General features: G+C 35.5%; 1 protein-coding gene across 1 annotated transcript; it reads right to left on the reverse strand.

The window, feature by feature from the left end:
- Positions 1-3,855: 3,855 nt before the first annotated feature.
- On the reverse strand, positions 3,856-14,032 carry GCG (glucagon). The gene is made up of 6 exons (XM_055109434.3): positions 13,118-14,032; positions 10,046-10,146; positions 8,313-8,474; positions 6,518-6,655; positions 5,001-5,144; positions 3,856-4,344 (listed from the first exon to the last, which is right to left on the reverse strand). Exons 1-6 carry the CDS (start codon positions 13,355-13,357, stop codon positions 4,338-4,340), a joined length of 792 nt encoding a protein of 263 aa, XP_054965409.2. The 5' UTR covers positions 13,358-14,032; the 3' UTR covers positions 3,856-4,337.
- Between the last annotated feature and the right edge of the window lie 564 nt (positions 14,033-14,596).

A 14,596-nucleotide genomic window follows, 5' to 3' on the forward strand; every position in this document is an offset into this window, starting at 1 on the left:
AAGTTCAAGAAGCAGCTGAATTTGTGGATTCATGAGATGACTACTAATTTATAAAAGCATAATGGACAGCACTGCTGTAAGGTTGAAAGCTAAATAACTGTATAGTCACATTACCCAAGGTCAAGAAAATGTTAAACCCTTTGTAGGTAGTGCTGGCTTGTACATTTCAAAAGGTGATACAGCATGAAAAGTGTTAAACTTGCAGGTAAATGAGGGAGCTTCTGCAGATCAGGAGGCTGCAGAAGAATTTTTAAAATACCTGTTAAGTGCTACGTGGGGAAAGGTTATGTGGAAGAGCAGGTTTTCTTTTCTTTTTTTTTTTTTTAGTGAAAAATCTCTAATTCTTTATTTGAAACAATGCAATCAAAAGAATAAAAACACTTAGACTCTAGAACATAAAAGCAAAAAACGTGCAAAATTTGCAATAGAGAAAGTAAAAGGGTAACAGACCAGCAAATAGTGTATACTCAGTCTCAGCAGAAAGGGAATAATTGCAATTTAAAACTCTTGAGTATTCCTAATTTGACCTATCAAATAATATTTTTTTTCATGTAATTATGACAAATAATCCAAGCATGCTGACCAACAGCCTGCAATGAGCAGGTCACCCCACAGCACAAATGTAGCAAAAATGTTAACACTGGAAAGGTTGAGGGGCTATTCTGTACAGAATATGTCCAACCTCAACGCATATACGATTCAATTGGGGATCTTGTTCAAATGTAGATTCTGATATGGGGCCTCTAGGATGGGTCCACACATTCTGCATTTTGTAACTGTTTCCCTGTGGATATTGATGCTATCTGACCTGCTGTGTGGTCCACTCTTTGAGGATCAAGGCTGTGCTCCCATATTAGACTCACATAGAAATACTTTGAGAACATCTCCAGCAAGAATCCTATAATGTTTTATATTCAAAAATATATTTTGAATATTTTTGAATATATCTACCTCCTCATTTTCTATTAACAAAATATTATATGTTCATTCAACTTGATTCCTTTACTCCTTCATGCTCATTATTTAATCTTTGTCTATAATTAAGGATATAAAATGCTATAAAAGTTTTATGCTGAATATTCTTCAATAATTCTGTTTTTTTTTTTTTTTTTTTTTTGAGACAGAGTTTCTCTCTTGTCGCCCAGGCTGGAGTGCAATGGGGTGATCTCAGCTCACTGCAACATCTGCCTCCCAGGTTCAAGCGATTCTCCTGCCTCAGCCTCCTGAGTAGCTGGGATTACAGGTGCCCACTACCACGCCCAACTAATTTTTGTATTTTCAGTGGAGACAGGGTTTCACCATGTTGGCCAGGCTGTTCTTGAACTCCTGACCTCAAATTATCCACCCATCTCAACCTCCTAAAGTGTTGGGATTACAGGCGTGAGCTACTGCGCCTGGCCTCTTCAATAATTCTTTGTTGGATAATTTACTTTTATTCTATTCTTAGGGAGTCCGAGCTTCCGGAAACCTGCTTGAACTTAAATCAGGCCAACACATCCCCATACTACAAACATAACAGAAAAGTGAGCCCTGGGTATTTCAACTCTGACTGTGGAAATATGCCCTTTAATTTTAATTGTCTGTATAATATTTATTCTTTCCCTTATTCTTACAATAGAATCCTGAATTTTCTATGGGACCCAATATATCCAGCTGAGAGACATTTCCCAGTCTCCCTTGTAGCCAGGATGGGTCATGGGACACATTTTTGGCCAACAAGATATAATTGAAAATCTGCTGGGTATTTTTTGGGAATGTTTTGCTTTCTCTAAATTGGTACATCGCTTTCCTGATTGTCAATTCTCCTTGCCTACATTTCTTCTTCTTGTTTTTGTCTTTAGCTTCTTTTCCTGTTTCTCTTTCTTCTCCTTCTCCTTTTCCTTTTGTGTCTTACCTGGAAAGTAGGTGAGAGCTGAAGATGGAGCAGCCACTCTTCAATCTGGAGTTACCATGGGAGGAAAGCCATTTGTTAGTGATGGCAGAGCAGAAAGGAAAAGACCACGAGCTATCCCTGACATGTTTACCTTTGGTATTCTTTCCTCTGGACTTCTGATTTTGTGAAACATATAACCCTTTTATTAGTTTAGTCTCTGTAGTTGGGTTTATATTACACGCAGTCAAATATAACACCTAACTGATATATTTAACTTAATTTCTACACTTGATTGACTCCTCACTCACTTCCTTAGCTTCCTTTTTCAATGACATCCCTTCGTTTGCCTCTTGAACTTCCGGACAGACTTATCTTTTCTGTTTTTGACCCTTGGCACTCTTTTGGGCTTGACTCACATTCACTGTCTTATGCTTTCCCTTCCGTTTACCTCCGCGATGTGCCAGTTTTCTTAGTGGACCACCTCCTTTCCTTTGTATGAGCGCACCCTTTTCTGAAGGCTGATGCCTCACTGTGTGTGTCCTGAGATGTTCTCAAGGTTTTGACTTTGGTTTCATGAAAACACACACACACACGCACACATACACACAGACGCATGTACGCATACATGCACACAGAGGTATATATTGAGTTTCCAAATCAAATTTTAGTTATAAATGGGACATTTTAGGTCACCTGTGGATAATTGGTGTAGGGGTGGTAAAGACAACACTTTGCATAAAAGAAAACATAGTGAACATCTGAAAGTTGCCTTGAGCTCCTTCAGTGAAAACTATGAAAAATACTATACTTTGATCTTACCAATTGAATACTTTAACAATCAACATAGCCATCTTCTACCTAAAAAATAAGAAAATGAGCAAACAAAAACCCTATGTGTGAATATGCTTTTGTGGCCTGTGAGCCGCCCTCACTGAGACGTTTTGGAGGAAGATATGATGGTTTTGGTTCTGGAGAAGCTGACAGACATAATTTTGACACATACAGCGGTACCTTCTGCCCCGAGCTGCTCCGTGACAATCATTTTAGGATGAATACTTCAGGACGCTATTTTTACTGAAACCTCGTTGTAAGGCAAAAAAAAAAAACAGTTATAATCAAAGACTTCTTTAAGAAATGACGGTGACTGGACAATTTTAACTTTATATTTTCACATGACGAACTTAGTTACAGAGAGCTTATATGACCTGCTCAGGATCCTACAGCTAGCAGTAACCTTAGTTAGACAATTCTGGTCTTAAGATTTCTATCCATTTCAGGAAATGCTTATCAGTATGTAAACGAGTAAGAGTGATCATTACAGGTATTAGTTCAAATTCACTACCGCTGATCAAAGTATATAAGTAATCTGTAAACGTTAGAATCTTATTGGTGGGTAAGTCTACCCTATGGGAGCACTATAGAGATAGAGAAAGAGAGTTGGCAATGCTAAATACAGCAAAGAAAAGTCTCAGGCTTGGCAATCGCTATCAGACTGTCCCAAGGTATTGGCCATTGCAGGACAAGGAGAAAGGCTACAAGGCATGATGGGCAAACTCAAATGCCTGCAGGTGCAGTATGCAAGTAAAGTGGGCCAGAAGTAAGTTCCTTGATGTCCCCATTATGTAGGTGGGGTGTGTGAGCACGCATGGGCATGTGCTGGGGCCCTACACAAGCTGGGGAGCGCCTGATCCTTTGGTAAGAGGCAGCTGTTACTTAGCTACAGAATAAACTTGCCTTTTGGGTCTAATATTGCCTCATGACCTACTTTTTCAGGAGACACTACAAATCAATAGTTTTCTATGAAAGACCCTGATTTTTCAATGTTGGTTCAAAATGTTAAAAGTTCTGTGCAGCCATCTGAAGCATGAAGTCATGCCTATACACCAAATTTGACTTGTGGACTGCAGCTTAGAAAACAGGGGTGCTTGGAAGGAGTGGGGCATGAAAAAGGGGGACGTAAAGAGAAAACAGACAATGGTAAAGAAGCTTGAAAATTTTATTTAATTGTATCTTTGATACATTGAAAGCTGAGTATTTTTAAGACAAAGGTTTCAAGAAGAAAGTTCTCTTTCCAATTTCACCACTGTGGCTACCAGTTCTTCTATTCTCCTATTATTATAATGCAGATATGTCAGATCGGAATAATTTACATTTACAAATTATATCATAGAAAAATAATTTTATCGCTAAATGTAAACAGGTTGGGGTACTTCATCCAAAATAAGAAGAAAATAACAGAATCTAGCACTTTCTTATTTTAAAGCTGATATTTTAGCAATATTTTGATAAAACTTTATTCCATTTGTAATTTTTGGCTACACAACACTAAAAGAAAATTTATTTATTGGCATGCAAAGCAATGTGGCCTCAGAATACACCTCTTAAATTTACAGGACTTAACATTTCAAACATCCCACATGGCTAGCAGGTGATGTTGTGAAGATGATCTTGAATAGTGATATAGTTATTTCCTAGAGATTAAAAAAAGAAAATGATTTAACATAATTATAATAAGATGATATCATTAACTTATCCAGAAAATATTTCAATGATTTATTTTGATAAAAGTTGTTTATTAATCCCTTTGTCCATAAATCCCTCCATCCTTTGGACTCTTAAAATATTTTCATTTAAAGATTATTTATCCTAAAGTCTGCTCATCAATGCTATCAAACAATTATGAATAATTATTAAAAAATCAAAATTCATCAAGATAAGTATTTTTCGGTGTCCAGTTCTCACTACTCTTCTTATTAAATTAAGTATGTAATATTGTATATGCTGCATTTCACCTTTGTGCTGAAATTTCAACATAGCAATTTTTAATGTGACAATATGTGAATGATGCAACATTTCCCATGTTTCATTTCTATCTGTGTTTCTAGCTTCTTGACTCTAATAGACACTCAGTAAATGTTTCTGGAATAAATGAATAAATAGATACAAACTGTAATGATACAAAACAAACATAATGATGTACTCTTATATGACTTAAACATGCATAATTATTTCCTATATAATAAGAGATTATAGACTTTCCCCCTACATGGGGAACAGCTTGCAGCAGTATGACAATCAGTACTTATGAGAATTTGATGGTTTTCAGAATTAACTAAAAAGCAGTCACCTGTCAGTGATTTTGGTCTGAATCAACCAGTTTATAAAGTCCCTGGCGGCAAGATTATCAAGAATGGTGTTCATCTCATCAGAGAAAGAACCATCAGCATGTCTGCGGCCAAGTTCTTCAACAATGGCGACCTCTTCTGGGAAACTAAGAAAATAAGTGTTAAAATTAGCGTTTGATTAGATATTTTCAATAAATGATCATAGATTGTCTACCACTGGTAACATGCACAAGTGTCTTGAGGAAACAGTAAAGGATTCTGATTTTAAAGGGTGTACTGTGAAACACCTGATAAAAACCCATGTGGACCAGTGACTACTGGAAAGAGAAAGTAGCAGAGCTGGGATCTAATACCAAGCCTGCATAATTTCATGCCCTTTTCAATCTTCTAGGTTGTTTTGAAGATTTTAGTATATTGACAATACAGAAACTATTGTTGAGATTATTAATTTGTCTGTAATTCAACTAAATATATCATATCCTATAAAACCAGAGCTTGCAGGAACAGCCTTGCAAAATGCAGTATTAAGAGGTTAAAGCTTCATCTATATTAGATTTTTCTCTTTCACTGGTTTACCATTGCAGAATTTTTGGTATCCCTTTAAAACACTGCAAAATATTGTCAAGAGTGAGAAACTATTTTACCATTGGTTTTATAAGTTTAATTATTAATGTTTTAAAAACCAACCATTATGCTAGTTCTCTTTCATCTTGAGATCTCTTTAAATTTCAGTAAGCTTGTTTTAAATCTAATTTAAAAATCAGAGTTGAACATAAATTCTCCGTCTCTCATATTTCATCTCTCCAAAAAAAATCGGAAGAAAATGAGATGGTTCAGGGGTCTGTTTGGCTGTGTTAAGATCTAAGCAAGTAATTGATGGTCTTGGTTGTTTTTCAACTTAGATTATTTAGTAGATATCTATATGACAGCCCCATACAAAATTGGATATGTAGTTAAATATATGGATGTTTTTACCTATTTGTACTTTGAATATCATTTTATCAACATCTTAGGTTTGGTCACTTTCAGTCTTCATCACATTTTAATCTGAATATTTATTAATATATAAATATATGTTGATCACATATGTAAATGTTTAAAGTTAAGCTTTAAATATTATATGTTTTCTTTACATATTTGAAGTTTTCAGCACTGTTTCTTCTGTTTCCTTATCTCTAGCTCCCCTAGAACAGTCCTAGTTTAAATTTGTCTCAGCGTAGTTATTAAAAACATCCTATTTACTCTCAGAGGTGGCCTGGTTTGGCCAAAGATTTAATACCTAATTATAATGCAACTATAAGGGGATAAAAATGTAACTTGTTTGGCTCTATTATTAATACTTAGTATCAAAAACAAAATGGGTTCAACTTTTATATACTGTTTTTCATCAATAGGAATTATTTCCTTACTTTGCAAGACTACTAATTGCTTCTGTAATCCAGATCCATATATAGATAACTGTAGTCTTAAATTTTCTGCATCAAGGCAAAAAATGTCAAATAAGAATGTACAGACTTACTCTCGCCTTCCTCGGCCTTTCACCAGCCAAGCAATGAATTCCTTGGCAGCTTGGCCTTCCAAATAAGAACTTACATCACTGGTAAAGGTCCCTTCAGCATGTCTCTCAAATTCATCGTGACGTTTGGCAATGTTATTCCTGAAAGAAATGTGAAAGTTAAATTGAAGATCTGTCTCTTTGGCAATATGGTTCTCACCTATAAGCAGTGGCAACTTTGGGTTCAGGATTCTATGTAGAAGGGGCTTAGGGAGTTTAGGAGATGAGGGTTGCTAGGGGATTTGTCGTGAAGCTACATTAATGTTCTGGATTGAAATTGGTGGAAGAGAGCTAATAACAATCGGTGGGCGAAAGCTCCCCCTCCCTTCCCAGCATACCCATCTGCAATCCCCTGCTTATGTATGTCATTGGTTATTAAAGCTGCCTTACCTTTGACTTCAGTCTCAATGGATACAGGCTATCCACTGCGCTATGTGACTTGCAAGCAAGGCAGCTGTTTGTTATTAATAAGTATGGGGTCAGAGTTAGTTAATTGATTTGAGGGAAAGCAAAGGACCATCTTGAATTGTTACCAAAAGGACCACTTGATAATGGATTAAAGAAAATGTGTGATCTGCTAGTAACAAGGAAAGCAAAGAAGATGACCCCATATCAACATCGAGTGTGTGCAGAGCACCGTGGAGGTGAGCCATCAGCTGCTGTCAGTCTCCCTGGCACATATTACCCCATATCACCTCATCTTAAACACATAGGCAACACTGCTTGAGTGTGAGGATTGCTTTACATCAATTTACCAAGTTGTGGCATTCCCATTCTAGAAAATGAGGACAGTTGTTTACATTTTTATAAATTTGTGATTTCTCACCTTTCACTGTAGTCCTTAACAGGGACCTCTCCCAGTGTCTGCTCTGACCATGATAGCCATCTTCCTGTGGCTGTACCCTCTACTTTAAGAACCTTTGATTAGCAACTCTGTTTCTCCTATTCCTCCTGCTTGCTTGTTCTCTCTCTCTCTCTCTCCTTTCTTACTCTCACTCTCTCTCTTCTCCAGTCTATCCAGACAAATCTATGTCCTTTTCCTGATTTTTTGATTTCTTCAGCTACTTTCTATGCATAACTCCCTTCCCCTTGTGGGCCACCCTCCAAAAAAATTGTGAAATTCCACCATCTCTGTGAAACCCTTGCGGATAATTTCCTCCAGTAGCCTAGATGCAGCAAAAAACCCAACACTCGTCAAAGAAAATCCAACATTAAAATGTATGCCTTACGATAGGCTTGTGTTCTTATTTGCTGCCTTCTCTCTCTATGCTGTGCAGCTAGGCTGTAATTTTAAATGCATGTCTTGGATTTTATTCTACAAGAAAAGGAATGCATCTGTTTCCATTCCTTACCCTTGGCTGGGGGATAATTTTAATGTTGGGTTTGAACCCCACGAAAGAATGTTATATTTGCTCTATGTTTTGGTAGAAATTAGATTGGTAACCTCGTAGGTCCGCAAAAGTAAACTTTCACTTTAAGGGAAAATGAGTAAGCAAGTAAATATTGCTAGGACTACCACTGGGAAAATAATTAAAAGTCTATGTCACACTGGAGGTTGGGTAAGTGGTTTAGAGGGGTACGGGTTAAGACATTCGGGGACATAATACTAAGGAGAGCATCTCCAACCCAAAATATCTTCAAAATGATCAGAGCTTATGGGCACTATTTGACGAGCATAAGAACTTAATAATGTCAAGAGAAATTTTAGACCTATTTAATACATTTATAAGCAAGTTTTGAGCCAGGCTTAGACTCTTACCTGTTCCTCTTGGTATTCATCAACCACTGCACAAAATCTTGGGCACGCCTGGAGTCCAGATACTTGCTGTAGTCACTGGTGAATGTGCCCTGTGAATGGCGCTTGTCCTCATTCATCTGATCAGGATCACTGAGTGGGACTGCCTGGGAAGCTGAGAATGATCTGTGAAGAACAGTGATTGGTACAACATAAATCTCTCCTCAAGAGTAGACTCACTTGAGAAGCATCTTCACTACAAAATACAAGACCATATAAAACAGTAAGGCAGGCATCTAGAGTATTTCAATAGGTAGTTTAGAAAGATCTTCCTTAGCTTGTCATGAGAATCCCTTCGTTTTAGTATAGTTGCATACGCTATTATTCTGAATTCTAGAAACATGTTTCTCAACTGACTTCTTTTTTTCTGAAATAGGATTAAACAAATCTTTTTCTACTAATTAATCTACTCATGATTATGCTAATAGTGACAGAAGAGAGTAGTGACTTGAATATTTTAAAAGAGTGAAGAATCCCAAATCATTTCTTTGGGCAGCAGATTTAAGCTCCCAATTTTGTTTTGCATATATTAATATGAAAACAGCACAATTATCTAGTTATATGGTGGCTAATAGTGGAAGGAAGACAACTAGAAGTTCAAAGAAAGGCAAGAAAAAGGACACTTGCTAATTTGAAACTGTATCATGAATAATCCATATGCCACTAATCAACAGTTGGTTGGCATGGTAAATACATGGGAAAATAGTCAATATAATTAATACTCAGAAATGAGATACTATTTTTACCTATGAAATTAGCAAAGCTTGAATGCTGAGGAGGATATTATGAGGAGTATTTCTATACTGCTGATGAGAGTGTGAATGTGTATGAACTTTCTGGAAAGCAAGTTGGCAAGATATTAAAAAAGGTTTAAACTCATTCAGACCCTTTGACACAGTATTTCTACAACTAGAAACCTATGTGCAAAAAATAGTAAGAAATGTAGGAAAGTGTGTATATAAAATGTTGTTTGCAACATTCTTTGTGGAATAAATTTTAAGACCTCTTAAGCTTCCCAAATAAGTAGCTAAACAAATATTGTACATTTATGAGATGAAATAGTATGCAGCCATTAAATATCATGTTTAACAAATATTTTTAATAATATAATAAAAGTGTATAATAATACAATGTTAAGATATTAAGCATGATACAAAGCCATATAATGAGCCAAGAGATATTTATGTACGGTTTACATAAAACACAGGAAAGTAATACACCAAATTTGTTTACTTTGAATAGCTTTCTTTGGACAGAGGAATTTTGAGTACTTAATATTTTTTGCATATTTTTCATACTTTCCATCATGAACATGTATGGCTTTTACATTTAGGAAGAAATAATGCTATTTTTTAAAGGAGGAAAAAAGAGAAAAGAGTTGGTGTGAATAATTGAAGCAATCTATTATGCAGTGTGTGAGTAATGAATTGATAGATAGGATCATCTGTAGATTTCAAGGAGCTATAATTTCCCATGTAACATGTTTTTCAACATTTCTCTCCCCTTTTATTATAAAAAACACAAACTCTGATCTACACTCCAACAAAGTCTGCTTTTATCACAAGGATACTTTAAACATTTGATCATTGTGCCGAATATTTGTTCTAAATTACTGAGACCTTATTCACTAATCATAGTTTTCACAGGCTTTATTCCAACCATATTGATATGTTAGTTCGAGACTACGGATTTAATACCTGGATTTCTCCTCTGTGTCTTGAAGGGAACGTTGCCAGCTGCCTTGTACCAGCATTACAAACAATCCAGCCACAAAGTAAATGCTTTTCATTTCTGCTGTCTGTCAGAACACAGAATGGGGGTAGGGTGAGGGGGGCAGGCAAGCATTTTTAAACATGTCAGGCTAAATTAGTTAGATTTGACTAGATAAATATCATAAGTAGAAAGAAAAAGCTAGTGTTATCACTTTTATTCTGATTATATTTTCAGCTTAATTTTAAATAGTGGGTTATATTATTTCCCCAGATTTTTGGAGGCAAAAAAGGACACAAAAGATGTGTTCCACCATTAAGCTTTTTCATTAATGTAGGGACACTTCTGTTTAATAATTAGAAGGCTCATTTCCAGACTGGAAATTAAAATGTCCACAATCAACATTTAAAATACCCACTGTAGAAGATATGCTACATATGGTTAGCCTGAATGGCACCTTATCCATCATGCCACCCCCCTCACTATCAGTCTGGCTTTCAATTAATAGTCCTTCACTTCCAAGCATTTACATTATACTGCATTTCAACCATCTTAAAGCAGCCTCAGGCTACAACTTGGCATACCAGCTGTCGGTTCAGATGTATTATTCATTTATATTTTAAATAGTGTAACTTGGTCTAGACTTTGTAATTATAAAGCGGCCAACAGATTTGAGGTATTTTAGGGTGCTTTGACCTGTTCTAAATTAAAGGGAAAAAATCATTTTAAAGACAAGCAATTTGCAACAAGAACTAATGCTTCTGGCAACGTGAACAATCACAACTAAAAAACTAAGAGATTACTATGTAAAAGAAAATTAGAGCTTGCTTCTAAAGTCATAAAAGTCCCCAGGTTGTTTTCTAATTGGACTTAGATGAGGACATGTCATTCACTGCTGGTGACACCATAGACTTGGTTATAGGATACACCTGATTGCTTGTCCCTGTGTCACAAGCAGATGCCCTGCGAAGCCATAGTATGTTAAGGATGTGATGATGCAGTGTCGACGGGGACTGGGACCAACATGAATGTGGGACAGAGTGTCCCCACAGAGCAAGTGCTTCTATTTTCTGAATGGGAACGTCAAGTCCAGTCTTTGTCATGGATCTCTGCTACTTTGAAACCCAATGGTGTTTCCTTTGAGAAGCGGGCATTTCAATCCAAGTTTGATTATGCTTATCCACAAATAATTTGAATGAATATTTTTAGCAAATGACATTTGGTTTGGAATAAGGATTTCACAAATATTATCATTTTTAAACTATCAATCTTTTCCTTAATATCTTAGCTGTATTTACTATCTCTGGCACTAAAACATAGACACTGTAATACCTGCAGCAGTAACTTTTTTCTTTGAAATATTAAGTTTTTTGTACATTGAATGGACGATTAGACAAAGGAACGTAATAGGAATGATATATTCACCTTTCTTCATTTATCAACATCAAATTACCAATTTGACATTTTGCTATGCTTCAGTTTAACCGGTTGGCAGACTTTGGAAACCTTACCATATATTTAGGTAGTATCTACTGATTATAACTCTCAACTGTTATATCCGTGCTTGCAGGAATATTTAAATATTAAAGTAAGCACTTCTTTTAAAAATTATACCACTGTTGAAAAGTTTCTTGTAAAAGCTTTTAGTCTTTCACAAGACTGAAAAAAAAATTCATTCCACCCAAAGTCCTAAGCGTTTTGCAATATCTCCTATTATGTTCCATTGAGGCAGATTTAGAGCAGGAGGTATCCTGCCACTTCAGGAGCTGATGGAAGAAAGAACAACCATAAACCACATAAAGAAGTGAGCGTTCCGTATCTAATAATATTACCAACAATAAATGACTTCTTCTGAAGAAAGAACTGGCTTTAAAAATCTCACTTATTTGTTTGTGAAAGTCTATCGAATTGTGAAAAAAAAAAAGAATAGAATTAATTGTTTGAATACAATTGCTGAGAAAGTAGAGATTTATGTTATTTTAGTATCAAAATCTTATTCAATAAGAAAATAATTTCCAATTAATTTCCCCCCTCTTTAGGTAGTCTAAAGAGAGGCTGCAGTTTTGTAAGAACTACAAATTTCCACTAAAATTTAAAGGAAAGTATGGTAACAATAATAAGTAGGAAGTCTTAAGAAAGATTAATCTTAGACCTAAAAAAGAAGACATTATGTTCTATCCCCAAATGTGTTGGCATTGTAGTCCATATAAATCCTTTTTTAAACTGATTCGCTCATTTTATGTAATAGGTCTTCAGTATGTATGGAAAAATACACCACTTAATCATTTACTCCATCAAAGATCTTTGTAAATTTGTTTTTTGTCTCTAGGAGCCTAATCTAAAAAGACAAATTAAAATTTTATTGCAGAGGGTAGCTATTTTAGATTTTATTACTATTTGTCCTCAATACATAGTAAATAGTTATTAATGTATGGCTTCACTCAGATGCATCCAAAGAAAACCCCCCAAATAGATGACACTTGTTCTCTGCACCAAGTACGCTATGTTTTATTTACAAAGAGTTGCTTTAATGGACTTTGATTTTTTGATAGATGTCTGAAATTTGAATATTTGAAAGATGATATTTAATTTGCTCTTTTGGAAAACCAGAGATTTTAATTGGTAAAAAGCAATTTCTGTTATAGGCTCCCTAATGGACACATTTCTGCTTACTTTAAAAGACGCCTTCTGTTCAAAGTAGTATACAGATCTATCAAGTCCAAGAAAAATATTTATTCTTCAAAATGTTACCAATTATTTTAAAATACAACTCTCATAACAGTTAAGTATTATAACAAGTGCATTGATTTGAATCTTTGTTTTTCTTTCTATTTTATATTTTTGCATATAATTATTTTTCCAACTCGCTTTGCGGCTTCGCTATATTAAAGTACACGTAAATGCATTTGATATAACTTTTTCCATCTCAGTTCCTCTCTGTGTACTATTAGTAATAAAGTCTAAGATGAAAGAACAACATTTTAATTTATAATATTTTGATCCCTTAAAAATACTTCACTGTCCGCCAAACAGGATTTACAATTTTATAATCATCTTACCTTCTGGTAGTGTGCTGTAGAACAGAGCAGGTGAAGAGAGAGCAAGCCCTCTTTGGGAACTTTTGATGTGCTCTGTGTCCTAAGCTCTGCACTTCTGCACCAAGCCGTACTGCTTTTATATATTCTCCAGCTCTGTTTAGCCTCACAGATATTACGCTGACAATATAAATTTCTCATCTGTAAATAATGAGTTTTTGTTACAAATGACTTCCCTCTCCCACTCACTTTGCTCATCTGCATTCTATGCTTACATTGGGTGAGAGACCTTAGAGACCTGGAAACTTTTTATGCACTCTTGTGTCTTTTTTTTTTTTTTTTTTTTTATTTTGGTTGGGAATGGAGAGAGCAGCTTGGAAATCCACCTTCTACTTTCAATCACGCATGAAAATCACTTAAGTTCTTTAAAGTGAATTTTGATGTTGAAGACAAAAGACCTTGAAATTACGTAGCCCATGGCCAGCCCTGTTTTGTGCATGGCCTCATTTGAGGTTCTTACAAGCCTTTGGTTTGCTACCTAGCATGATGAATTTACCTGAATATAACAATCACTTCAGTCATTCATTTATCTAAATAATGATCATTCATTCAACACATATGTATTAAAAATCCTCTCTTCCTCACAACATGGAGTTTATTTATGTTATGTTTGTGGAAAATTTAAGGATATTGATTAAACCCCTATGTGTCCTGTTTTAATAAATGGAATTCAGGCAGAAAGGATGGAGCAAAATGAAGATTAAACATCCAAGATAGCTGATGCTAACAGGAAATTATCTGGTATTTTTTTTCCTTCTCATATGTATTTAAAATCTAATTTTACTGATAAGAGAGTGGGGTACTAAGTTACAAAAGAATGAGATATGAGGAAAACTGTTGAGATGAGATGCATATTTTCACGTTTCCTGAGTTTTGTGACCGACCACACAGGCTTTAATGATCTGTGACATTTAGCAGAAATGATTCTGGTCACTGTAGAGAAATAGAAAAATGGTAAATAATCCGGACAGACAGCATAAGAAGTAGTGTCGGCATAATTTGATTTTAGTTTTGCTGTTACTGACCAGCTGTGTGACCTTGGTCAAGTCACACATTCTCTTTGTGTCTCTGCCTCCTTATTTGTAAAATGAGAGGGGTTGGTAAATGTCTTTTCTAAAATAAAAATTTTATTCCATATTGCAAACTCATCACAACATTTCCTAACTAGATTCCAATATTCTAATATAACCAACCGCATGATGTCACTGATGACTTGTATGGAGGTAAATCATTGAGGCAACTGGAGAAATATTCCAAATGAACTTAACTGTTCAATTTGTGCATGAGACCAACGTTTGAATGTAGAGCTACTTGAAGGCCATAGAGATCAGTTTCAAGTCAGGCTGGAAGACATCATTGAGGGGTTTTTGTGCTGGTGATTACTGGTGCTAGAAAGCCTTGCTTTGCCAAGTGTGGTCTAAGGACCAGCACCATCTGGGAGCT

The sequence above is a fragment of the Pan paniscus genome, chromosome 13 (assembly GCF_029289425.2).
Source record: "Pan paniscus chromosome 13, NHGRI_mPanPan1-v2.0_pri, whole genome shotgun sequence".
Lineage (NCBI taxonomy): Eukaryota > Metazoa > Chordata > Mammalia > Primates > Hominidae > Pan > Pan paniscus.

Bases quoted from the DNA above. Each gene is read 5' to 3' on its own strand.
- GCG (XM_055109434.3), bottom strand. From the start codon at position 13,357: ATGCAGATGAGCAAAGTGAGTGGGAGAGGGAAGTCATTTGTAACAAAA. The intron at 10,147-13,117 runs GTAAGATGATTA...GTGTTCTGACAG, and splicing joins CTACAGCACACTACCAGAAG to ACAGCAGAAATGAAAAGCAT. The intron at 8,475-10,045 runs GTATTAAATCCG...TGTTCTTCACAG, and splicing joins GACACAGAGGAGAAATCCAG to ATCATTCTCAGCTTCCCAGG.